This window comes from Phoca vitulina, unplaced genomic scaffold, assembly GCF_004348235.1.
Source record: "Phoca vitulina isolate PV1807 unplaced genomic scaffold, GSC_HSeal_1.0 scaffold4, whole genome shotgun sequence".
Classification (NCBI taxonomy): domain Eukaryota; kingdom Metazoa; phylum Chordata; class Mammalia; order Carnivora; family Phocidae; genus Phoca; species Phoca vitulina.
This window is the reverse complement of record NW_022589707.1, coordinates 79736822-79753805: the sequence shown is the minus strand read 5'-3', so window position 1 is coordinate 79753805 and position 16984 is coordinate 79736822. Positions and strand designations below refer to the sequence as shown.

The following is a 16984-nucleotide window of genomic DNA, read 5'->3' as shown; positions in this document are numbered from 1 at the left end:
CTGCACTTGTGTGTCAGGGCCCCAGGATAGGTGACTTCTACGGGCTCCACAGTGAGCCCCAGTGAGTGCCCTCGGAGTAAGAAAAGCTAATCTGACAGACTTCGCCCTCCTTCCTCAGCACTGGTCACATCACAGAAAGAATAGGCGCCCTTATTTATTCAGAATGGTGGTGGGCGGCATTTCAAGAAAGAGGCGTGTGGTCTTCCCAGAACTGGAGAACAGAGTTTGGTCCGGGGGCACGTCCTTGTAGGGGATCTAGTCGAGTACAGAGGAGGAATCCACGGTTCCCAAGCATTAACAAGCCCAAGTATTAAACTAGTAATAGTAAAGGTTGTGCTGGGAGTGACTTCGTGAGTTGCATGAAAGCAGGCCGGAAAGCCCAGAGGCCGACATTTCCAGTGTGACCCTGCCTCTGCTTCGTTGAGCAGGTCCTTTTTGTTAGGAAAATCTCGTCCCTCTTCAGAGAACTAGGACCAGATAACATGACAGGAGAGCCTCCGTCTTACTTCTCCTCATCATTTTCTCTTTTAAATCATTTCTTTGTGGGCTTCTTTGATTTGAGAGTTTCGTTGGAAATAACATGGGTGCTAATCAGAATGGTCATCTTTCAAAGAACACTCAGTTAACATATTTTAGTGTTAGGCTGTAAGAATTGGACTCAACCCGATTGAAATGTTTTTGAAAACTAACTAGAAGAGTGAGCGAGGGCTCAAGCGCAGGGTTAAGGAGCAGCCGTGGCACCGGCCTCGGGGCTCCCACAGTGGCTCCTCCAGGAGGGTCTCCCCTTTTCCTCATGACTCGTCCCAGGCGGGGAAGACTCCCCTGGCCATTCACCATGAAATCCGACTGTTCCCTTTGGATCTGTGGCCACGTGTGAGGTTTTGTACCCTGATCTGAGATCTGTATTTCTTGTTCATTGGGTGGAGGGGAGAGGCCCCAGGTGAGGACCTTCCCTGGCCCTGCGGTGCTCGTGTGACCAGCTGACTCTCTGTGACACTGGGCGTGTCCAGGTCCTGCGGGATCCTGAGTTCATGAACTGGTGCTCTCACGGGGTAGCTGACAACCATCTTGTCACCCCCCTTCCCTCCTTTCTTTAAAAAAAAAAAAAAAGAAAGAAATGTGAGGCGACGTGGTCATGGCCCACGTGCGCCCACCCTTGGTTTGTGGAAGGCCATGGTGGCGAGACCCTCCCCCACACTCTGGTCAGGGCCTGGGGAGGAAATGGGGGGATGTGGGAGGGCAGGGCCGGGAGCATCAGTGCTCGGGGTCCAGGCCCCTGAGCGCTTTTCAGGACAGCAAGATCTAATACAGAATAGAAGTGTATAAAAGCCAAAAACAGGATTTAGCCTTTTCCTTTTTAAAAAAAGATTTTCAAAACATGGTATTGGATCCACACAGCAATGACAGTTGCCATCTTTATATATTGTTAGCAGATTAAACTCATGGTCCTGAGGGCTGAGGGTTTTCTCGAGGGCCAGGGGAGAAGACTGCCCAGCAGAAACGGAAACACTAGGGCCTCCCCTCCGCAGCCGGTATGCTGGGGGGTGGGCAGGTGGTGGCAGCCGGGAGGCAGGCCAGCTCTCCCTGTCCCCCTTACCGGCTTCCTCCTGGCCCAGGGCACAGGGCAGGAGCCACAGAACCTTCTTTGTGGCTCTAGGTTTTCCTTTGGTTGAATCAGAAATGAAAGAAATGATGAGACACTGAAAATAGCTCTTGGTTACTAAGACACGAGGGTCTTGGCTTCACCTGATGTCCGGGGGCCAGACGAGCCTGTGGGTTGAGGGCAGGCATGAGTCCGCCCTGGGCCAGGATCGAGTCCGGGTCCCGCCGTTCAGAGTGGGGGTGCGGTCCCCAGCCAGGCCTGCACACGGCCGCTGGTCGACGTGCTTCCTGCCAGCTGGGGCGGGGGGGTACGCGTAGGCTTTACATCCTCCAGTAGAGGAGATGTAGAATATTTCTGAAATTTCTTTGAACTTTTTGGAAGGAAGAAAAAAGTTGGTGTTGAGCTTTTTTAGAAGGCTCTTTGGTTTGATCAGATCCTCATAAAACGTAGGTCTCTTGTACAAGGAGAGAAAGTTGCTGCCTTGGGGCCGCTTCACAGAGTGCTTAGCATGTCATCTGTTGTATCCTAGGCATTTGAGCTGGCAACGGGAGATTATTTGTTTGAACCGCATTCTGGGGAAGACTATTCCAGAGATGAAGGTGAGTATCGCTGCCTGCCATATATCTGAGGCTGGGTCTCCTGAGAGGCCTGAGCTTCTGGAGAGTAATATTTCTGTACTGAAATAGAGCTGTGTTTTGGTTTTCAAACGCTTTTCCTTGAGCTTGAAGCCCCCTCAGGCACAGCGGATGGGCAGCTCTGTGGAGAGCTCTTGGCCAGAGCTCGCCCCTCCCTCCTGCTTGCCTCGGGCTTGGTGCCCAGCGGCCAGGAGAGGACAGGCTGTGTGGACCGCAGAGCCTCTCTGCGGCCCTTTCGTCCACTGATCTGCTGCCCGTTGCTCTTGCCTGTTGGGGAGCTGAGTTGAAAACCTGGGAATTCTGGCTTGAATTCCATCTGTAAACCTGACCATCTCCATGCTTCCTTGCTTGCAGTGCTGGGGTGGCCTGGGGTGGGCTGGCACCAGTCACCGTGAATGCTCCAGACGGTGCCTGAGGCCCGCCAGCCCCGCGAGCCTCTGCATGGATGTGCGCAGACATTGTTGATTTGAATCGATTTCTGATTTTTTACTAATTTCAATTTTTTCCCCTCTTCTTTTATCCCATCCTTCCCTCTGCCCCTCCCATTCCCATATCCTTTTTTTCTCTCCTCCATAGACCACATAGCCCACATCATAGAGCTGCTAGGCAGTATCCCAAGGCACTTTGCTCTGTCTGGAAAATATTCTCGGGAATTCTTCAATCGCAGAGGTAGTACCTCTTCCTTTTGAAAAGCGCCATGATGCAGACAGAAACGGGATAGCGGCTGCTCATTGTAGCATTAATGGTGACAGACCTGTCTCCTAAATTCAAAAAGCAACCTAGCAGAATTCCTCTGCTGATTTAAAAGTTGAGAGGGAAGGCCACACCCAGCCCGGGCTGTGGTCGCCCCGTGCACCGGCCACCATCCAGGTCGCGCTCTGTTTCTGTCTGCGCGGGCGGTCGCAGTGTCTGCATGCAGTGTACTGATTAAACTGTCGTGTGTTTCTGTTTTGCTGGCAATGTTTCCCAATGCAGATCACATAGCATTGATCATTGAACTGCTGGGGAAAGTCCCTCGAAAATACGCTATGTTGGGGAAATATTCCAAGGAGTTTTTCACCAGAAAAGGTAACGGTATTTATGCAACGCTAATTTTCAGCATAATCCTCTCCCAAAAGGAGAAATTGTGCATTCCCATTTGGGCAGTGGAGAAAGACCTGGACCTTTACAGCTGGGGAATTCTGCTGAAGAAAGCTCCCAAGACATAAGCTTGCACCATCTCCTATCTGTGGAGTACGGATTTTGTAAGAGCACAACCTTCCTGAAACCCTTGGTCTCCTTCCCACCTCCCTCTCCTAATCTAAGCCCAATCTGTATATTCGTGGATTTGTAAAAAGGAGTTTAAGTGATTTTTAGGAACCAGCTAGACATTCCATTTTCTATGTTCTTGGAGCCCCCAGCATTTCTGCCATGGAGTAGATGCAGCCTGGGGACCGGACCGAATGTCCCTCCGTGTGTCATCTTGGGTCTGTTTGAGCTGCTGGGGAGTGGGTATGGGCCTGTGAAACCCTGCACCCCGCACTCTGAGAAATCAAGTTTTGTTCTGTTGCATTATTCACACTGCGTTATAGCTGATTTACTTTAATATCACAGTTCTGTTGATCTTCCCTTGACGGGACCCTGAACAGCCGTTTCTTTGCCTTGTATAGTCTCTAATTAGTGATCAGTTTTTTGAAATACCCAAAAGCCCCAGGAATTTATTTTTAAAGGACCGCTCCCCATTGCCATGTTCTTTTGTGTGAGCATGTTGGTCCTCTTAATTCATGTTTTTCCAGCTTGGATTTTTTTGGCGGGGGGTGAGGGCTGCAACACCTTTTAATAAAGAACTTTTAAAGTTGGTGTGAGCAGGACATGGAGTTCCTCGAAGTTTTTGAAAGTCCTTGGTACTCTGTTCCTCTCTGCTTTAGCCAGATTTGGAGAACTGGTTTTGACTTTCTATTTTCCTGTGAGATAGATAAGGTATTCTTTTAGAGGAATAATTTTTTTTTATACCCTTCGGTGATGTTGACCTAACCAGTCCCCGTTTGGTCCTCTATATATGCCTGTTAAATGCACGGAGACTTGAGAACTAACTGTGCCGAAGCTGGTGGTTTCCTGTCCCACTTTGAGCACAGCGACCACGACTCCCAGCTGTTCTGGGATCACCCAGTGGGCATCCTCTAAAATATGTAACTAGGTGCAGTTATTTTCTTACTATCTTTTAAAAGCTTATCACAGGGGAAAAGATTGTCAGGGGGAACTGTTCTTCAGATATAGCCTGTATTAATTTTGGTTCCTAGAATCTATGTGGTCTTTGAATCTGGGTCACATGAGCGAGCCCCGGGGTTCCCCTCACATGTGGACCTAGGAGGCTTGAGGGGGAGGGGCCAAGAGCTACCAGCCCAGTCTGTCATGAAAGAGGGGATATTACTGACCTACCGATGCTCCGGGGGAGGGGACAGGCACTGCAGGGCATTGGACCACAGCACCTGCTCCTTTAGCCAAGCAGAGAGTCTGCTGTAGGCGCATGAGCAGGTTCCAGCATCAGGCTGTGGGGGAGCCTCATTTCCCACGCGGGCATCAGGCATGGTGGGACCGACAGCCGATAAAGGCACACGGGGCTATTTCCTTTAGTTGTTCTGCAGCAAGGAGCTGCTTAGAATGTCTGGGCTCTGCGATTCTCTTAGTCCATTGTCCATGGGTTGGGAACTGCATACTGCACACACTGGGGAGGAAGAGGAACAGGGACACAAGGAGGGGGCCTGAACGGTGAGAAAATGAAGCTGCGGGAGTTATCTGAAGTCACGTGCTCAGGTTTGTTCCTGGAGGCAGCCGCTCTGAGCCCCTTGTGCCCACTGGGCTTTGCCTGAGCCCCAGACCACCAGGGACGGCGCCTGCCGAGGACCAGCCCAGACCCAGCACGGGGTCCGGAGCCCTCGCCTCGCCTTGCCCCACCTGGCAGGTGCTGTCTTCCGAGGACAGGCTGATGAGTGATGCATGGCGACCCGATGACGGGTCGCTGGCGGGTTTCAGGGTTACAGGTCCCTGTCCTGTAGCCGTCGGTGCTGGAAGGTGGTGTTCCCGCCGGCCTTTTTGTCAGCACCGCCGCTACTTGGTCCCATCGTGGTCTGTGCACGACCGCTGCCTGCTCCCCGATGGGAGTACGAAGTGCTGTTGGGTTGTCAGGTCATGCATGTGTGCCTTAGGACTCGTGTGCATGGGGGCTTTTTTGAGGAGCTTGTTTGAAGGTGAGCTGCACAGTGGAAATGCATTTGGCATCCTTGGTAAAGGTAGACCGAAAACATTTCGACGTGGTGTTACTTTTTTCCTCCATTTGGATATGAGGGAGAGTTTGTGATGAGGCAGGAAATCCTCTGAAATGACTGGGATTTGGGACGTAGGTCCTGATCATTATTTATTTATAATAACTGGAGATGAGAAGGGATTTAGGTACAGAAGTCACAGAAATAGTATTATGATGAGTGAGGGCCTGTCATGAAAACAGATTTCACCATGTCCCTGAGGACGAGGGGAAGGATGTTACGTTAAAAATGGGTTTTGGCACGCCTCCCTAAGTAATGTGTGTGAATATACATTTTGGAAGTAATGAGATCTTAAATGTATCCATTAAAAATTTTTTTTTAAAAATATCTTTGTACCAGAACTGATAGAGAAAAGCAAAATCAAAAACTTACTAAATTGCTTATGTCACTTTGGAAAACAGCCAGTGGCTGAGAGGGAGTGAACAGCACGTTTTTGTGCTCTCTGCCCTCCTGGGTGGGAAGCAGACTTCATCCCCACCAGGAGGCCAGGGAAGGAGAGTAGGCTCTGTGTGTTAGAGCTGAAGATCAAGTGCAGCTCAGTGACATCTTCTTGGTTATAATTCTGGGTAAAATGGTTGTTACTAGTTTGAATTATTTCTTGACCAGGAATTTTTAAATGGAGTTGGATTTTTTGGCAGAGGACATAATTCCTGTTCTCACGCTGTTAGGGTTTAATAACCAGCAAGTTACTCCTTCAGATGTGGACCTTAACCACCAAAGATGACTCATAAAAGTCATCTTGATCAGTGTGTTAAGATGTGCCCCAGTAGAAATAAGCATCTCTGTGAATTCTGTCCCTGTTTTGTCCTCATACAGTCTGAAGGTGTATGTCCCCCGCCAAAAATTCATATGTGGGAATCCTACCCCCTCCCCCGCAAAGGTGATGGTATTAGGAGGTGGGGCCTTTGGAAAGTACAGAAGGTCATGAGGGTGGAGCCCTTGTGGAAAAGACCCCAAACAGCTCCCTTGCCACGTGTGCCCTGTGAGGAGGCCACGAGGAGTCCGTGGCCCAGAAGAGAGCCCTCAGCAGAAGCCAGCCCTGCTGGCCGCCTGACCTCAGACTACCAGCCTCCAGGACCGTGGGGAAGAAATTCATGTTGATTTATAAGCCACTCAGTTGTATTTTGCGATGGCAGCCAGAACAGGCTAGGACATGTCCCCAGGAAGTGAGCCATCCTCCAGAAGTGCCCCAGCCCTCAAGTGATGGCGGTCCAGACAGCCCAGTCAGGAGCCCGCCTCCCTGCCTCCCTGCGCTGCTCAGCAGACGTCGTGTTGACCCGTCGGCCCCCTCAGTTTAGTAAAGCTTACTGTGCTGAGAATGGAAGTATCAGAGGAGTTGACTTTTTTAAAAAAACGGTTTGATTCTAGGTAAGGCCATCAAGTGTGTTGGAATGTGTGGGAGTGACTGTGTGTGTTGGACCAAAGACCTTAAATTGCAATTGGAAATTTCAGAGCACACACAGAGACTGCGTGTGCAGAGCGTTCGCAGCTCCGGCCCTCGCGTCCCCTGTGACTGGCCTGGACAGACTGAGAACTGAAGGGAACTCTTTAAAAGAGACGCTGTGTTCCATCTTCTTCATTTTGCGTGTTTGAGATGAAAATTGTTAGAAGGATTTTAGCCTCCCCCCGGAATCACCCCAGATCACCAGACTGCCTGATTTCTGGGACGCGTGGGGCTGCCGCGGCCCTGTTGCCGGGCTGGGCGTGGCGAGCTGGCGCTTGTCGGTCGCTGTGGGGTGCCGGGGACCGCCGGGGACCGCCAGCCCGGGGCTGATCTCCGCGGGAGCTGGACGTGGTGCAAGTCACTAGAAAAGGTTCCTCACGCTAGTGAGTCTGAAACTTTTAAAATGTGGATGACTTTCACGACACTGACTTTGAACATCAGTTCTGAGTTGTGAGATTCTCTGCGAGATCAGGGGCTCACAGCTGTGTCTTGTTTGCCGCGGGATCCCCACAGCCGGCTGCAGAGTGAGCATCATAAGTACTTAATACATTTGGAAACCTGAACCCTGTTCAGCCTTGGTTTCGGGTGGAAACCTTTGTGAGCCAGAAGCAGGTGGCGCTGTGTTCCTCTCGGCCGGGGACGGCCCCGTGGCAGCCCCGCACCCTCACACAGCCCTGTTTGAAGGCTGCATGGTGAAGGCCCCCCGGCTAGGGTTGGGGTGCAGGACGGGAGGGTGCTGTCAGGAGTGTGTTAAGTGCCCCAGTAGAAATAAGCAGGACGTGATGATGTGGCACCGAGGGGGCCCGAACGTGGCAGGCATTGTGGAAGAGAACAGACCCCTGGCCACAGCCGATCATAGGTCCGAATCAGTGTTTTAATTGTTTCATTTTGAATTTGAGCGTATGATGCCAAAAAAGTAGTGAAATTATTGCTATAATAGGTTCGATTAAGTCCTATTATAGCTCTTCCCATTTAGTCCTGTTGTTTCTTATGAGGGGCTAATTAGTGGAGTGTTTGTTTTTACTGCATGCATCAGCAGTGTTGGGATTCTTTTAGTTATTACGTTGTTGTAAGCTTTATACCTTTTTGTAAATAATAGCTTTATTGAGATGTAATTTACATACCATACAACTCACCCTTTTTAAGGTGTACAGTTCAGTAGTTTTTAGTGTATTCCCGAGTTAGGAAGCGGGCAGCACCGCCTGATTTCAGAGTGTCTTCCTTCTCAGCAGGAAAGCCTGCCCCTGTTAGTACTCGCTCTGCGTTCTCCGCACCCTCACCCCCGGCCGCCTCTGATCGGCTCTCTGCCCCCTGCGATTTCCCTGTTCTGGACACTTCCTGTGAATGGAATCCTGCAGTGTGTGGACGTGGTGACAGTTCCTCCCAGTCCCTCCAGTGCTTCGGGCCTGCGGCTCTGTGTGCGTGCCGAGACCGTGCTTGCTGGCCCCACTCGTCAGTTGACAGCTGTGCGGGTTGTGTTTCCACTTCTTGGCTCTTAGGAATAATGCTGCTGTGAACGTTGTACAGATGTTTGTGTGGACATGTTTTTATTTCTCTTGAATGCGCATGTGTGATAGTTGAAGTATAAAACTTTAATTTTGATGAAGTCCAACCTTTTACGTTTTCTTTTGTTACTTGTACTTTTTAAAATTTTTTTTTTTTAATTAACATATAATGTATTATTGGTTTCAGGGGTCCAGGTCTGTGATTCGTCAGTCTTATATAACACCCAGTGCTTGTTACAGCACATGCCCTCCCCGGTGCCCATCACCCCGTGTGACTTGTACTTTTGATGTCTCATCAGGAAACCATTGCCTACTTCAAGGTCATGGAGATTATCCTTCTGTTTTCTACTGAGAATTTTTTTTGAAGTAGGCTCCATGCCTAGTGAGGAGCCTAACATGGAGCTTGATCTCAGGGTGTGAGATCAGTCCCACTTCGGGCTCTGCGCTGGGTGTGGAGTCTGCTTGGGTTCTGTCTCTCCCTCTGCTCCTCCCCACCCCCTCGTGCACACGTGTGCACATGCTCTCTCTAAAAAATAAAAATAAATAAAAATTAAAAAGCACTCTGATAATCTGGGATTGGCAAATATATTTGCAGTCCCAAAGCCTTGACTTCGGGGGGGTGTGGGGCTGGGGGCTGCTGCCGAGGGCAGGGCTGTCCATCTGGCCTTGCTGGGCTCGGCATTCTTTAAGAAGAAAAAGAAGTTCAGTTTAAAAAATAAAGACTGTCACTATTAAGTGTCTAGTTATTTGCAGACTTTGAGTGAAACATATCTTGGTATATTTTCCTAGGCAAGAAAAAATCATCAAGGTAAAAATTTGTTGACTTGTCAGGAGCTACTTGTACAATAGGAACAAATGGGAAAAAATGGTCTCAATTTTGGTCTCTTTTTTTTTCTCCCTTAAGCGTTTTATTACTTGATTTTGTATTATAAGTGGTGGTGGTGGATTGGCTGTATTCCTAGTGTGTGGTTCGCGGGGCTGGAGCCGGTGAGTGGACCTGAGGTCCTCACCAGGTGAGGCTGTCCTGAGGCAGCTGCACAGGCTTGGGGGCTTAGGGTTTATTACGTAACATTTATCAACTATTGTTTTCTTTCTTTTTTTATTTTTATTTTTATTTCTATTTCAAATTTTTATTTAAATTCTAGTTAACGTACAGTGCAATATTGGTTTCAGGAGTAGAATTCAGTGATCCATCACTTACCTACAACACCCAGTGCTCATCACCACGAGTGCCCTCCTTATGCCCATCCCCCATCTAGGCCCCCCCCCCCCCCCCCCCCCCCACACACACACACACCCACACCCACCTCCCTCCATCAACTCTCAGTTTGTTCTCTTTTGGTTAAGACTCTCTTATGGCCGGGCGCCTGGGTGGCTCAGATGGTTAAGCGTCTGCCTTCGGCTCAGGTCATGATCCCAGGGTCCTGGGATCGAGCCCTGCATCGGGCTCCCTGCTCGGCGGGAAATCTGCTTCTCCCTCTTACTCTGCCACTCCCCCTGCTTGTGCTCTTTCTCTGTCAAATAAATAAAATCTTAAAAAAAAAAAAGTCTTATGGCTTGTTTCCCTCTCTCTTTTCTCTTTTTTTCCTTCCTGCTATGTTGATCTGTTTCGTTTCTTAAATTCCATGGATGAGTGAAATCATACTTTATCAACTATTTAGAAGACTGTTTCGTATTGAATTGAGCATAACTTGTACATGTAATCATAGGGCCTAGGCAAGTTTATATCCTGTTTTTTTCTTGGCATTAGTTTTTTCCAGCTATTTACATGGTCCACATATTCTTTTTTGGAGGCAGTTCATTATTCTGTGATCGCAGTATTATTATGTATTCAGTACCAGTTGGTGCTTAGGACTCTTTTGCATATTGCATGTTTCCTGTTTCCTGTTTTCCTGATAGCATCTTTGCACATAGTTTTCTATGTGGGATTACCTGGTCAAAGGAAGTTAGATATTTTATTCTGTTCTTTGGAAATAACCTGTATCGGTTCATAGCCAGTAGATTTTCATGGCCTTTCACCAGTGTATTGTTTTTATCACTACTATTATGCAGATTTTAAGGCGTCTGTCTCAGTAAAGCTTCTCTCTTTTCATAGAAGATTGTACTTAATTTGATGCCTGTTGATGGATTTTAGTTTTAAACTGGCACACTCAGAAAGAGGTTCCTTCCTCGTTCTGGGCAGACTGTGCTTCTCAGCAGGTGCATCCATTCACAAACCCGGGGTGTATTTGTTCCTGGTCAGAAGAGATGAAGGTCAGTGAAGTCTCTCCCCTTTCCAGAAAGCTTGCTTTTAGCTTGTTGTGTGTGAACTTTCTTAGTTTCCTTTAACCTTGCTCTGCTGAGAGCCACAGTCACTGTGAAATCTGTAACAAAGCTGGTGTTTGGGGCACCTGTTTTGCATCTTAGAAAATTACTCTTGTGATCATATTCTTCTATTCTTCTGTTCTTTTAGTACCAAACATTGTGCCATGTAATTCCCCTTCATGTTATTAAGTCAGTATTAAATAGTATTCATCGAGCAGATGGACCTTGGGGTTTGTTGCTTTTTAACCCCCATTCTCCTATTACTGAGCATTTGTAATTTTGCAAGTACCTATAATTTTGCAGTGTGTGTGATTTTGGGGTGTGGGGTGGTGGCTACTAGGGGTTATTACCCTAGAGCTGCGATTCCAGATGCAAGGGGAGGAACTTTGAGTGGCGGCTCTCAGACCCCTTCCACGGGAGGGAACACTCTCCTCTCCAATGGCAGGTCCACCTCCCTCGTAACGTAGACCCGACGGACAGTTCTGCCCGCGGTGCTAGACTGTTCTCCGTCCTCAGAGTATCTTACACGCCATCCCTCTAATGGGAAATATTGTTCCGGATCCTGTGCACATCACGATTATTAGCTCCGTAGACAGACCAGTTCATAAGAGTGTAATTGAAAGAGCGTGTGGGCCAAAAGAAAAAAATCCTTGTGGGTGGAATTACAGGTCATTTCTCCTTGTGTTTTTGTGATTTTCTGTAACGTTCTTTTATTGTCTTTGTGAGTAAAGAAAGAGGGGGGTGGTCTAAATTGAGATGCACAAATGGGTGAGGCAGACCGGGTGCCCCGGGAATGCAGACCGTGAGACCGTGAGAAGCGTCCCGGTGGCTCAGGTGGCTCAGGTTCTGGCCGGGGGAGGGGACAGGAGACCAGGCCCTGGCAGGAGGCCTGCGGGCCGGGTACCCGCCCCGCTCAGCTGCATGGCGGTCACAGGAGGGGGCTCTGGGCCCCGAGCACGTGCGGGGACTGGGCTCCAGGAGCACTTCCCTCAGCTGTGGGAGCTGCTCGGGAAGACTCGGCGGCATCCAGCGAGGCCTCTCCAGGGACAGGGGTGGGGTGTCCTGTGAAAATTTCTCACTGGAAGAGAAAGAGAGTTACTCCTAATGAAAGGTATCCTCACCTTTTGGTAGTTGGACTGAGACAACTTTTCTTCCTGTTCCGGAAAAGGCAAAGTTCTCGGACCATCTACTGGATTGGCAGTCACTATTGCTTGTTAGTCGGGGCTACTTGTAACCTACGCTTTTACGTTGCAGCCAGCACATTTTCAAACTTCATCTTCAAGATTTGATGTCCTGACCTCTTAGATGTTACAGCAAATGTGTAGAAATGAATGGTATTTGATTCGGGTCGGCCTCTAGAGCTGGGCTGCCTGGTCCAGGAGCCCCTAGCTAGTACTGGTTAAATTTAAACAGAGGAAAACTTCAGTTCCTCAGTCGCACTGATAACCACATCTCAGGGGCTCAGTGGTCACGTACAGGTGGCAGCGGCCATGTCGGAGAGTGAGACAAAGTACGTCTGTGCCATCAGAGAAGGTCTAACAGCGCTGCTCTAGAGGGAAGCACTCCCTTTTCTTTGCATGGTAACATGCAAAATAATGGGCCAATGGGTTTATATGGTGTGTATCTTAAAGCTTTCTCTGAGCATATTTACAAATTGCAAAAGATCCCACATTGGAGGGAGAGTGCCTTTGTCATTCTTAGCAAATGAAAACATTCCAGGTGGGAGCGCCTGGCTGGCTCAGTCGGAGGAACACGCGACTCTCAATCTCGGGGTTGTGAGTTTGAGCCCCACGTTGGGTGTAGAGATGACTAAAAAGATGTACACATAAACTTAAAAAGAAAAAAAAAAAAGAAAACACTCTGGGTGGACTCAGCACCTCTACTCATTTAAAGAAGCCTGGAGCGGATTCGAATGAACTGTTCCCTTACTGATGAACCCCTTATTTGTATCTGCTAAGCTTACTTGAAATACTACTACACAGCCACATAGACCTTGAAGGGTGATCACCTGGGTGGGGAGGGGGAAGGTGGCTTGTTCAGTGTTGCTTAGTGTCGGGCAGGTAGGTGTCTGCTTCCTCACACGTCTGGCTGGACCACCCAGGGGAAATGCACATGTGGAGCTTTCTGACCCTGCCTGTTTCTTCCCTGTAGGAGAACTGCGGCATATCACCAAGCTGAAGCCCTGGAGCCTCTTTGACGTCCTTGTGGAAAAGTACGGGTGGCCCCATGAAGATGCTGCGCAGTTTACAGATTTCCTGATCCCCATGTTAGAAATGGTTCCAGAAAAACGAGCCTCAGCTGGCGAATGCCTTCGGCATCCTTGGTTGAATTCTTAGCACATTCTACAAATAGAGCATTCTGAGCTAGCAAATGTTTTCCAGTACATTGGACCTAAACGGTGACTCTCATTCTTTAACAGGATTACAAGTGAGCTGGCTTCATCCTCAGACCTTTATTTTGCTTTGAGGTACTGTTGTTTGACATTTTGCTTTTTGTGCACTGTGATCCTGGGGAAGGGTAGTCTTTTGTCCTCAGCTTAGTAGTTTACTGACCCACTTTATTCTGGAAACAATAACATGTCTCTAAGCATTGTTTCTTGTGTTGTGTGACATTCAAATGTCAATTTTTTTGAACGAAAAATACTTTCCCCCTTGTGTTTTGGCAGGTTTTGTAACTATTTATGAAGAAATATTTTAGCTGAGTACTATATAATTTACCATCTTAAGAAATTATCAAGTTGGAACCAAGAAATAGCAAGGAAATGTACAATTTTATCTTCGGGCAAAGGGACATCATTCCTGTATTATAGTGTATGTAAATGCACCTGTAAATGTTAATCTCCATTAAATATGGGATGGGGACTCAAATTTCAGAAAAGCTACCAAGTCTTGAGTGCTTTGTAGCCCGAGTTGCATGTAGCGGACTTGAACTGCTCCCAGGAGCCGTGCAGACTTTTCATTCCGTAACAGTCCTTTTACGTTGGATTTTAAAGAAAGTGGCTCAGAGTTATGTCATTCCCTATGTGGCACTTTAAAGCAAGAAAAGACATGCTTTCATTCTAAGATACGTATTATACTTTTAGCACTCCCATTCATATTTTTGCATATTTTTAAAAGTACTTTAAAGGAAAAAGAGCAATTTCCCTTTAAAAATGTGATAGCCGAGAACCATGTGGTGTTGCCTCCTCCAAACACTGTAAGTTAAACTCTCCGTAGATTAAATCGGACAACAAAACCATGTGCAGTGTGTGGAATGAGAAAAAACAGAATATTTATGTATATATATATTTTTTGGAAAAGCTGGCTTGTGTTTGTCCAAAACCCAGGTATGGTATGCAGTTAGGGCAGCGGGCCCGACCCGAGCTGGCCGCTGCGACGTCACAGGGATCACGCTCATTCCCCAGGCAGTGAGCCGCGCGGCTACAACGTCACTAGCTGGTTCATGTCTTCCCTGCATTGAAGTTGAGAAAAGAATTTCCCTTTGCAGGTTGCACACGATTTTGTTTATGCCTTTCCTTAATGTTGTAGAATCCAGGACACAAACCATAGTAGGCAATACGATTTTAGAATGTAATATACGGAGGTGTATTTCGCCTCTTTTAGAAGTCAGTGGATTGAATGTCAGGTTTTTTTAAAATTTTACATTCATTAAGGTGCCTCGTTTTTCTTGACTTTGTCCATTAACATTTATCCATATGCCTTTGCAATAACTAGATTGTGAAAAGATAACAAGTGTTGTAATAATCATCCATTGTTTGAGGTGCTTGCAGTTGTCTTAAAAATTAAAGTGTTTTGGTTTTTTTTTTTTTTTTCCAGACATTGCCTTGGTCATTGGCCTATATTTGAAGCGGTAGAATCAACAAACATTTGTTCTCCTTTTAGTGTAGCGTAACCCAAACTAAAGGAAGTATCAACATTCCCGTTGCAGGAAAGGTAGCTGTAGAACATGCATTAAGGCTTATTGTAAGGAAATCATTCGTTGTTTTGTAAGAGTAGAATGTGGATTTAGAAGAATTGCTGTAGGACAGATGCACTACCTAGAATGTCTTCTTTTTCATTCATGTTCCATCAAAAACATACTAATTACATTGTGTTTGAGCATTGCAGATTTTTTCTTTTTAACAGTATTCACCTTGAAGGGAACAAGACCCATCGTTTCAGGAGTTAGCATGCTCTCACACATCGCTGTGAGGTTCCTTAGGCATCGTGCATGCTGGGGTTTCCTGACGAGGCTGTAGATATCCTGTAGGTTCTGTGACAGATGGTTGCTGCGGACCGTTTCTGTAGGAGCCATGCTCACAAGAACCGCAAGGTCTGTCTGTCTTCCCTCACTCTGAAGAATTTGTATCAGGGTTTATAGCACACTTGAATGAAATTGATCCTACTGCAGTTTCGGCTCATGTTAGGAAATAAACCTGATTGTTAGGAATTTGTAAAGATCAGTCCCTTATAAAAGAGCCTAACTGGTGTACAATGTAAAAAAGTTGTTCTAGAAGGAATCTACATTTCTATTAGGTATAGTATGGTTTTTAGCAGAATCTTGGCGGCTTGATGATAGAGAATACTCCGCTGAATGAGCAGCACTGGTTACGCAGCTCCCTGCAGCCGGCTCGGGGGTTTTGGTGAAGGTCCTGGCTTTTCCTCTCGTTAGTCCGTGTCAAGTCTTCACGGAGAAGGACAAGCAGTGGATCGTGATTGTAGCAGATGAGAAGCTGACTGTCTGGAAATTAGAACTGCTCAAAGGCCAAAAAAAGCAAATTTAGAGGCTTCAGGAAAGCATAAACTTTTCAGGTGAAAACTGATTTACTAACTTGCTTCTTCTTGTACCTGGATCATACCTAACTAGTTAAACATGATAAACTACTATTTCTCCTTGGGTAGAGAACTTCAGTTGAGATTATTCCTTAAATTCCAGTTTCTCTTCCATTACTGTTTCTGTAACTTTTAATGAGACAATATTTGAGAGTGTATGTGCCCTTCATCGAGGAGTCAAGGAACTACATTAGATTTTGCAGTCCATAGAAACGCTTCTCTATCAATTACTTGTGTAGTAGGCAGATTTGTAACAGGAATTTTAAATCCTTAGAAGGCCAGTCCTTTTAAAGAGGTGAAGAATGCTACTCACTGTGCTAACAGTTAACCACCTTTGTTCTGTGAAACCACTGGGCCGGGTGATGTAAAGCCACGTTTTCTTGGACAAGTGTTTTAGTGAGTACTGTAAGTAGAATGTTGTATGCTAAAGTCAAGAAGGGCAAAGTTGACCCAAGTTCTTTTAAAACTTGAAGCTGACTAGAGTTGAGCCCTAAATGCAGCTCTCTTCATGTACCATCATTAGCTGGTTTTCAAAAGGAAATGGACATTAGAAGTTACTGTAAAACATGACTTTCATTACTGCCAAATATTAATCCAGTCAGTTTTAGTCTCATGTTTTTCTCCAAAGCACAGAATGTATGTGCTGTGCCAAATTACGTCAATTAGGTGAAAATTGGAAAAAATGTGTTCATTACTTAGGGTTCTACTTAATTAATCCTAAGAGGTAGAAGACAAAGAAAAATTTATTTTTCCAAAACAAAAACTAGCATTGGGTACTTCAGCAAAGTGTCCAAGAGGCTATTTTCATTTCACTTGAGAACTTTAATAATAATGCTGTTTTCGTTTTATATGCCCGAAACAAATTTTTAAGACCTCCTATTACTTTCTTTTTAGTACTATAGCTAGAGAGTAAATGTTAATTTAAGGTTTTCAAATAATTTTGATTCATCAGTAGGACACTGCAGTCATGCATGTTCTGCAATGTACAAATGAGATATGTGTGTTGTCAGGCAAAGCTACACCATGTTTTCAAACAGTTGTCAGTTCCGGTCTAGAACTCGATCACGTGTAATACTTGAACGATATGGGTTCACAGTTTGTATGATGTCAGTTGGAGGTAGAACCTCCACCCAGCAGAGGAGTTTCCTGCACTGACAGGAAGGAGCGTTGCAGGAACAACCCAACCCCTCACTGCCTCCTGAAGTCCGCCGCAGTCCAGCTGAGGTAGGTGTAGCTGAAGAAAAGGGAAGGCCACTGACTGACAAACTAGAGCTGAAAAAATGGAACTTTTGTAAAAAAAAAACTTGTTTAAACAGACTCCAATCTCAGAAGTTGTACAGGACAATTTGGTAAAACTGACATAATTGTGATTTATTAACA

At 46.7% G+C, this 16984-nt stretch overlaps 1 protein-coding gene across 6 annotated transcripts in view; it reads left to right on the top strand.

Annotated features, from left to right (window-relative positions):
- The window catches only part of SRPK2 (SRSF protein kinase 2), a 244718-nt gene extending 227841 nt beyond the window's left edge, over positions 1-16877 (top strand). For 4 of the 6 annotated variants that reach the window (XM_032402335.1, XM_032402337.1, XM_032402339.1 and 1 more), the window contains 4 exons: positions 2133-2202; positions 2815-2907; positions 3214-3306; positions 12945-16877. In XM_032402335.1, the coding sequence (XP_032258226.1) occupies positions 2133-2202; positions 2815-2907; positions 3214-3306; positions 12945-13129 (441 nt within the window). In that variant the 3' untranslated portion in view covers positions 13130-16877. The remainder of the gene's footprint in view (positions 1-2132; positions 2203-2814; positions 2908-3213; positions 3307-12944) is intronic. The other 2 variants (XM_032402336.1, XM_032402341.1) reach the window with 1 other exon arrangement.
- Positions 16878-16984: the final 107 nt, after the last annotated feature.